The sequence below is a fragment of the Canis lupus genome, chromosome 32 (assembly GCF_048164855.1).
Source record: "Canis lupus baileyi chromosome 32, mCanLup2.hap1, whole genome shotgun sequence".
Lineage (NCBI taxonomy): Eukaryota > Metazoa > Chordata > Mammalia > Carnivora > Canidae > Canis > Canis lupus.
Genome location: NC_132869.1, coordinates 43,677,751 through 43,686,405, shown reverse-complemented (window position 1 = coordinate 43,686,405; position 8,655 = coordinate 43,677,751). Strand labels below are relative to the sequence as shown.

The following is an 8,655-nucleotide window of genomic DNA, read 5'->3' as shown; positions in this document are numbered from 1 at the left end:
GGCTTGGGCTCGGGCGCCCCCTGCGGGACGCGCAGGCGCTGCAGGAGGCCGAGCGGGAGGCGGTGTCCCCGCGCCCAGGGCCGCCCCCGCCTCCGTCCAGGCTCCAGCCGAGGCCTGTGAGCGGCCGAAACGTCTCCCCGATGCGGAGCCCAACCCAGGGAGACCCAGCCTCTCCAGAGACACCCTGGAGCCGAAGCCGGAACCTTCTAGATGCCTCGCGCTCCCTGGGCTCCAAGGGGCCGCCCTGGGCCCCTCTCACCAGCATCGCCTTCCTCCCCGCAGCTGCGACGCCGGGTCGACAAGGGGGTCCCGCCCCAGGTGCGGGGACAGGTGTGGCTGCGATTGCTGAACGTGGACCAGGTTAAGGCCAGGAATGCCGGGAAATACCAGGTGGGGCCCATCCACTCCCCGTGGAGCGTCAGTCCCCTCCCGACCAGGGCTGACCCCCCTGTCCCCTCCCCACCAGGGCTGACCCCCCATGTCTCCTCCCCACCCGGGCTGACCCCTTGTCCCCTCCCCACCAGGGCTGACCCCCCCGTCCCCTCCCCACCAGGGCTGATCCTCCATGTCCCCTCCCCACCTGGGCTGACCCCCCATGTCTCCTCCCCACCCGGGTTGATCCTCCATGTCCCCTCCCTGTCCAGGGCTGACCCTCAGTCCCCTCCCCACCCACGACAGCTGGGCACAGGCCCTCACGCAGGCCCCGCGGGCACGGTGGGCACTCCTGCCGTCCCCGGCCTCCCAGGGGAAGGGTGGAGGTTCCTGCAGGACACACTCCCATGGTGGCCCCAGGGCTCCCTGCCCAGGACAGCAGCTGCTGACAGGTCGGGGTCTGTGTCCTGACCAGCGGGGTTTGGGGGCCAGGGGAGGCCCGGGGGATTCTGTGCAGGGGACACAGGGTCTCGGACGGCAGCAAACAACACACTGCCACATGGTAGGGTGCTGGGGATGACCCCCGTGCCCCCACCCCCAGGGTCTCGGGGATGGGGAGGCCCCAGGATGGGGCCTCCAGGGGTCACCGTCTGAGCTGAACCCCAAGGGGCTGAGGGGCGGCCCCGTGAAGAGCAAAGGCCAGGGTGGGGGCGTGGGGGGGCAGTAAGGGGATCTGGGGGCCAGGTGGCCCAGCCGCGGCTGGACCGAGACACATGGACCCGACGAAGGTCGGACAGGTCAGGGTGACACCCACCCTCAGTGCTTTATGTACTTCTGAATTCTGGGCATTTTATCTTAGACAATTTGCAGTTGGTGAGCACACATAGCATGACGACCCCCAGATGCCGCCCCGGTCCAGGCAGGCCCTGCGCTGAGCACACGGGGCCCCAGGGGCAGGGGCAGGGGTCACAGCAAACCCCAGACTGGGGTCGCCTTTATCTGTAGACATCTCCGTGTGCACCTTAGAGAAGGGGGTGCCCTGTGTCCGCAGCCCCCCACCCCATCCCCTCAACCACCGCCCCACGCCATCCCCCTACATCACCCCCACACCATCCCCCACACCCCCACACCCCCACCCCTACACTATCGGTCCCGCCCCCCCCCACAAGGACGCGGTACAGCTGCCCCCTGTGGGACATGCTCAGCCTCCCCGGCCACCTTGGGGTTCTCTGGACGGCCTGCTCCTGTCAGAAGCCCGGGTGTCCCATAGAGTCCCCAGGGGCTGCGGGGAGGTGGGGAAGGCAGGGAGTCCCCGACAGGGGGGTGCAGGTGGGTGGAGCAGAGGGTGTGGCTACCTCTGTGTGCAGCGGGCGGGGTGTGTGGGAGCCCGGGACCCCAGGGCTGACCTGCAGGGGCGCCAGGGGCGGGGCTGGGGAGCCACCAGGCAAGGGTGGCTGGGCTTCCCGGGGGGCCGCTCGGACCGTCTCCCCACAGGAACTCGGTGCTCCTCCCTGCAGGGAACCTGCTGCCCCCCGGGGCCCCCGTGGCCCTCAGAGCGCGGCAGGGTCAGGCTGACCTGTGACCCCCGGCCCAGGGGGAGCCGGCCTCCAGCAGCCCAGGCCCGGGGGCCGCGGAGCCAGGGTGCAGACTCAGGCCACCCTGCGGGGGGCATCGGGCAGCTCCTGGCAGCGCTGAGGGGGCCGCACCCCGTACCCCCCGTGCTCAGATAGTGACCCCAGGGGTTCGCAGCCTGTATCGGGGTCACACCTGCACGACGTTCCCTGCTCTCCTCACGGCAGTTCAGACCTGGAGCCCTAAGATGCTCTGGAATGGGCGGGCCCGGGGTCCCCCGCCACAGAGTCCAGCCCAGGGACACCTGGGAAGGCCTGGGGGTGGGCTCAGGGCCACGGACGCCCCGGCTGCATGGGCTCGGGGCAGGGGCCACGTGGGGTTGGTGGTGTTCCCGGGACACGGGGCCAGGCCAGGCCAGGGCAGCGGAGGAGAGGCGTCAGGGGCTGCGGGGACCGGGGCAGGGGGAGCGCTGGCTCCCAGGGGCGTGCAGGGGGGGGCCGCTCCAGGGCTGGAAGGGGCGCTGGTGGCACTGGGGGAGCCTGGAGCTGCACACCCCATGGCGGGAGCCTCTCAGAGGCGTCGGACACCCCAGGGTGCACTGAACCCCCGGCACACTGCACGTTGTGAGGTCGCCACCTGTCCCTGTGCGCAGACCTGACCCCAGAGATCGGCCCCCGCGGAGGGGCCCTGCGGGCCGCAGGGCCTGCGGGGCAGGTGTCAGCACCTCGGCGGCCTTGCTGGGCGGGGGCTGACTGAGCAGAGCCCCCCGCTGTCCCCCCTCCTAGGCAGCGAGCCCTGTTCCACGTGCTGGTGGCCTACTCGGTGTACGACGTTGAGAGTGTCCCTGCCCCCGCCCCCTGCCCCACGGGCGGCCTGTCCTGAGTGCTGGTGACCAGCGGGACTCACAGTCAGGGCCCCAGCTCCACGGCCCCGAGATGCCAGGGAGGGTCTCTCTCCTCTGGGAGGGGCAGGGGGCGGGGTGCAGACCTCCCAGGGGAGGCAGGGCCTGCGTGCCTGAGGGCTGGGGCTGCCCGGGGCCCCCGCGTGCACCGCGGCCGTCCTAGAGCTCGGGTCTGGACCCTGACAGACGGCTCTACTGACGAGAACCCGGGCGGGGAAGGCTCCCACTCCCCTGAAGGGCACGAGGCCCAGGCGCCCAGGAGGCCGCCCCCTTCCACGGCGCATCCCAGAAGGGTCCCCGAGGACCCCAGCTCACGCACTCCCCGGCCCCGCGGGGTGTCCTGGCCCAGCTCCCCTCGTGGGACCTGCCAGGGGCCACAGTCAGGCCCCCGACCTGCCCTCCGGGGGGTCTCCAGACCTGGCGGGTCCCCTGCAGCCTGGCACAGCTCACAGAGGCCCCTCGTGCTGGTCTGAGGACGGGGGGCCCTGGCACGGCGGCCGCAGGGCTCGGTAGTGGGGCCCGGGGTGCTGGCGCCCGAGCTGGTCCGGGTGGACCTCACCTGCCCCCCTGCCCTCTGAGAGCCCCCTCCGGGAGCCCGGGCTGTGAGGGGGCCGGCGGAGCCTGACGCCCGCAGGGTGGGATCAGAGGGGGCCTCGGGGCGCACGCCCTCCATGGGGCTCTGGCTCTTGTAGGAGGTGGGCTACTGCCAGGGCATGAGCGAGATCGCGGCCATCGTCCTCATGTTCCTGCCCGAGGACGATGCCTTCTGGGCGCTGGCCCAGCTGATGGTGTCGCCTGCTGACGACAGGCACGGTAGGGGCCCGCCGGGCCGTCGGGCGGGAGGGGAGTCAGGAGGGCCTCCCTGCAGGCTGCTCCGGGGGGCAGGCGGGGACCCCCCCAGCCCACCCCCCCACGGGCAAGGGCCCCACCTCCCCGGTGGCCTTGGGGTCCTGGAGCCACGGCCACCCGCCCCACCGTCTGCAGGCCAGGCTCGCACTCCCGCTGCTCCCCCAGCCTCCCGCCCGGCTGCCTGCTTGCCCCCCAGGCCCCCCTGCCAGCCCACGGCCACACGGGGCCCAGGGGGCAGCGTCTCTCCCTCCCGGGGGCCCCCAGCCTCACTCCCAAGCCCCACAGAGGGCCGTGCACGCCCATCACCCTCCCCGTGGCCTGCACCCGCTGCCCCTTGGGGCTGGGGACCTGCTGTCCCCATGGCGGCCCCTGCAGGAGAGAGGGTGCTGGGTCAGCCGGGCCTGGTCCTCAGCCCCCAGCCCACGCCCCGTGGGGTCTCTGAGGACAAGGGTCCCCGGGCCCCGCACCCCCGGCCTGGGAGGCAGCCCTGCCCTCTGGGAAGAGCGGGTCCAGTCAGGGCTCCGAGGGCGGTGGGCACATGGGGGTCAGGGCGTGGGGGGAGGCCCCTGCCCCGACACCCCCCACCCCGCCTGGTGCAGGAGGAGGCCCTGACCGTGGGGGCCTGGGGCCTTCTCAGGCTTCTTCGTCCCGGGCTTCCAGAAGCTCCTCAGGTTCCAGGCTCATCACGAGCGCGTCCTCCAAAGAGCTCTCCCCGACCTGAGGAAGCACATGGCAAGTGGGAGCTTCTGAGGCTCCATCCCCCGGCCCGGGGTAGGGGGTCGGGGGCACGGCCCTCCGAGCTGCCCAGAGTTGGGGTCACGTTCCTCCCCCTGGGGCCCGGGGGCGCCCTCGGGGCTGGGCTGGGCCATGGGGAGCGCGTCCACCCGGCTCCAGGGGCCGCGGCGTGGGGCCTGAGCACCTCCTGCCCTCCCGCCAGGACGAGGAGCAGATGTCCACCGGCATCTATACTCCAAAGTGGTTCCTGCAGTGCTTCCTCGGCCGGGTGAGGCCCTCCCGGGACCCCCGCTCCCGGACCTGTCCCCTGTCCCCGGGGAGGGCCCAGCTCAGCCCCACCCTCCAGACGAGCCAGGCCCAACCCCGGGGCCCTGAGGCTGAGGCTCGCAGCCCAGCCCATCCTGGAGAAGCCCAGAGGGTCCCTGGACGAGGTTCCGGGGGGCGGGCCGTCTCTGCCTCAGCTCCCCCGGGGGAGGCCGGGTCAGCCTGGGGTGTGGACGGGCCCCCCGCCCATCGGGCGGCCAGCCTGGGGTCCTCTCAAGGCGTGGTGTCATCAAGTGCGGGCAGAGTCTGTCCCCCAAGGGGTGCGGGAGGTGCTGGCCAGGGTCGGAACCCAGAGCGGCCGGGAGCCCTGATCTCCCTGGGAGGAGGGCATGCACGGGGGGCTGTGGGGCCTCGTCGGAGGCAGCCGGGGGGCAGATGGCAGGCCTAGCCTAGCCCCAGCCGAGCCCTTCAGGGGCCCTGCTCAGGCCGCTCCTCCCACCCCGCTGTCCCGTAGACCCCCTTCTCGCTCACCCTGAAGCTGTGGGATGCCTACGTCCTTGATGGGGAGAGGGTGCTCACGGCCATGGCCTACACCATCCTCAAGGTGCACAGGAGTAAGTGAGCCCCTGGGAGCCCAGGTGTGCCAGGGGCGGGGGGCAGGGGCGGTGACCCTGTGCTCTGAGCAGCACCCAGACCTGGTGCAGGGGGACGGCGGGGCAGGCGGGTGCAGCGGGGCTCCCTGAGAGGAGCAGTGGGCAGGGGCCACCCCAGCCAGCGCACTGCCCACGGCGCTCCTGGGCACAGCGGGACCCCAGCCGCTGGCCTGGGGTCACCGGGGGCCCCAGGGCAGGGCCCTCTGGGTCTGACTCTCGCCCACCGCCCAGAGCGCCTCCTGAAGCTGCCCCTGGAAGGGCTCCGGGAGTTCCTCCAGGACTCTCTGGCCCAGCCCTGGGCCCTGGAGGACGAGGTGGTGCTCAGACACCTTCAGGCCTCCATGACCCTGCTCCGGAGGATGCGGTGCGACCTGCCCCCGCCCCAGGTGGGCTCAGGGCCCCGGCCCCTCCCGACTTGGCCCGCTGGGACTGCCCACAGGGGACAGAGCCCCCGGGGCCCCCGTCCTCATCTCTGGGGCTCTCCTCTTCTGCTCCAGCCTCGGGGACCCCAGGCCAGGGCTGGGCAGGCGGGCACCCACTGCAGGGCTCGGGCACCAGTGTGGGGGGCTGAGCACAGGGTCAGGCCGGGGGGCCACGTGGGAGCTGTGAGGACCCCCGGGGCCCCCAGCGGGGGACACACAGCCTGCTGGAGATGCTGACCCCGTCGGCCTCTTTCCAGCGGGACCTGAGGAGTTCCTCACGAGGCCCCTGGGCCTGGAGCAAGTGTCCCTGGCGCCCGGGCCTCTCCTCTCTTCTCCAGCCTCTGAGCCACCGCCCAGGGTAGAGGAGCAGGTCTCCCAGGGCCCAGCCACCCAGCCTGAGCCGCCCAGACCCCCTCCCAGCCAGGCCTTCGTCCAACTTCCCCCCGCCAGTGCTGGAGCTCCCTCCCCACCCTCCCAGTGCAACAGGACGGTGCAGGCAGGCGGCCTCCAGACATGGTGGGCTTCAAGACAAATACGGGGTCCCCTTCCATTCGGCACCTGCCTGGGCCACCCCAGAGGCCCCGCGACGGACCAGGCCCTGGAGCACCCCCGGGACTCCCATCACGGGGTCCCCCCAGCTCCCTAGGGACGACGCTGTCGGGCCCAGGACACCCTTCCTGCCCCGCGGCCACTGCAGCTCGTGCCCCTCGCTGGGCAGTGACGGGCACAGCCAGGGCAGAGCCAGGGTGGCGCTGAGCCTGCTGCCCCGAGGCCCCGCACAGGCCTGGGACCCTCTGCTCTCCGTGTCCATGGGGCAGCTTGATGCTCGCCGGCCTCGGGGGCAGAGCGTGGCAGTGAGGGCGGGGGCCCGGAGGCTCTGGCCTGCCGTCACCGTGCCCTGCCTCGTCTCGCTGTCCCTCCCAGAGGGCGGCACCCCCCCGCACAGGACACCAGCCCCTGACCCAGAAGGACCTGGGCTGGCCTGGCCCCGGGCTCTGTGGGGGCAGGGGTGACTCGAGCCCCCCCCAGGCCCAGCACTAATGGGATCCAGTGCCCCAGGGCCCTGGCCAGGCCTGCGTTCTGGCCCCGGGCTGAGCGAGCCCTCTCACAGCCGGATGTGGCCTCCTGGGCCCTGGGTGTGCCCCACAGATCCAGGTCGCTGACCTAGGGCAGCCCTGGGGATCCCGGGACACCCCAGGGCAGGGCAGCAGGGGCAGGCCCGTGGGCCCCACCCGCACCCACACCAGGAGGCAGGTTCCTCCATGTGCTGGGGCTCCAGCAGTCAGTCACCCGGCCCCAGGGGGCCCAAGGCCAGGGTCCAGCTGCCCTGCGGGGACCCAGCGCAGGAGCCCATGGGCCGCAGGTCCAGGTCAGCCCTGCTGTCCCCAGAACCGCCTCTCAACGCCCCAACCTAGGACACACGCCCCCACCCGGAGTCGAGTCCGCACAGGCTCCCAGGTGGGGGATTCCAGCACCCGCACCCCTGTGGGATTCCCGCTTTCCTCTAAGGACAGGAAGGTCTCCCAGGGGAAGGCACGCACCCTCGGCTCTGAGTCCCTGTTTGCTGTTGCAAGTTCAATAAAGTGTTGTTGTGTGAAAATGCACGGCCGGCTCATTTCTGCATCTCCCGGAGCTCTGTGCACGGGGTAGGGAGACACCCCCAGAGGGGAGGAGGGGGCACCGCCCAGGCCCCGACCAGCCCCTGCAGGGGCGCCGCCAGACACACACAGCTGACGTCCCCACGTGCCTTCCAGGGGCGGCCAAACGCCAGGGTCAGGACCCCACAGACTCTACTGCGACTCAGCCTGTGCCCGCGGCCAGGACGGGCCTGGGACAGAGTGACAGCTGGGGAGCCTCAGGTCACCAGGGTCTGTGCAAAGTGCCCTGGGAGGTCTGTGCCCCCTCTGTCCAGGGGGCCTGGGCTGCCCGGGCTCCGGGGCACTTCCTCCCCTCCCCGCCCCGGGCCTGTGCGTCTGGGGCACAGAGGGCCCGCAGGGCGGTCAGCGTGGCCCCGGAGGGGACGTCAGGACAGCAGGCCCTTGCAGCTCTCACACCTGGGCCACCCTCACCCAGCGGGCTCAGCGTGCACACCTGGTGCTGCTGGATCTCTCGTACTGGAGTGTGGAGGGCACCCTGCATGCCCTAGAGAGTAGGGGCTGGGTGAGCGTGGGGCTCGGCCTGGGGGCAGGCAGTGCAGGATGACAGAGGGACCCCAGCCCCGTCCCCACCCCGACTCCCACACACAGGCAGCCCCAGGGCTTCCCCCATGGGCAGCCGGCTCCTCAGGAGCTCCTCTCAGGGCAGCCCCGAGGTCTGGCTCCCCGCTGGAGAGGCATCGGGGAAAAGAGAAGCAGCCGGCGCTCAGGGGGGACCCACTGCCACCCACGGGAATGTGGCCGAGCCGGACCTTCCAGCTCAGCTGACCCTCGGGCGGGAGGGCACGGCACGAGGGAGCCCGGGTCGGCCAGGAGAACCCAGCTAGCCGCCCAGCGCCAGCACCAGAAATGATGGTGTTTCAACCGTTTCGGCGTCAGGACGACGTGGCCTGAGGATCAGATCGTGGCACGGCCACAGACACACACACACCCCAAACCCAACAAACGTCGGAATCCCCTGATTGTTGTCAGACCGCAGCCGGACAGTTACAGACACGACGCTGGGGTCCCTGGTAGGACACACGGAGGACGCTCCAGACCATGGCTGCAGAGGCGCTGGAGGCCTGGGGATGTGCCTGCGGGTGCCGACGGGGAGTGCGGGGCAGCGGGAAGCACCCTACAGAGGGGGGCCCCTCCTGGGAAAGGACGCTGGGTCCCCGCGAAGGCTCTGGATGCTGATATCTGTCCTCCTCTCCTTCAGCTTCTGGTTTCCCCCCTATTTTGTTCTTCCT

At 71.6% G+C, this 8,655-nt stretch overlaps 1 protein-coding gene across 2 annotated transcripts; it reads left to right on the top strand.

Moving 5' to 3' along the window:
• The first annotated feature begins 46 nt into the window (after positions 1-46).
• Positions 47-7,358, top strand: LOC140623371 (USP6 N-terminal-like protein). Of its 2 annotated transcripts, none has more exons than XM_072809850.1 (7): positions 47-390; positions 3,538-3,658; positions 4,332-4,426; positions 4,632-4,697; positions 5,208-5,307; positions 5,578-5,732; positions 6,026-7,358. In XM_072809850.1, exons 1-7 carry the CDS (start codon positions 211-213, stop codon positions 6,128-6,130), a joined length of 822 nt encoding a protein of 273 aa, XP_072665951.1. In that variant the 5' UTR covers positions 47-210; the 3' UTR covers positions 6,131-7,358. The 2 variants fall into 2 exon arrangements, with proteins under 2 accessions (XP_072665951.1, XP_072665952.1); XM_072809851.1 differs by having other exon boundaries at positions 252-390; positions 2,730-3,658.
• The last annotated feature ends 1,297 nt before the right edge of the window (positions 7,359-8,655 follow it).

What these genes read in the sequence shown, in the direction of transcription:
- LOC140623371 (XM_072809850.1), top strand. Translation starts at nt 211, where the DNA reads ATGCCTCGCGCTCCCTGGGCTCCAAGGGGCCGCCCTGGGCCCCTCTCA. An exon ending in CCGACCTGAGGAAGCACATG is followed by an intron (nt 4,427 to 4,631) that starts GCAAGTGGGAGC and finishes CCCTCCCGCCAG; the next exon opens with GACGAGGAGCAGATGTCCAC. An exon ending in GCGACCTGCCCCCGCCCCAG is followed by an intron (nt 5,733 to 6,025) that starts GTGGGCTCAGGG and finishes GCCTCTTTCCAG; the next exon opens with CGGGACCTGAGGAGTTCCTC.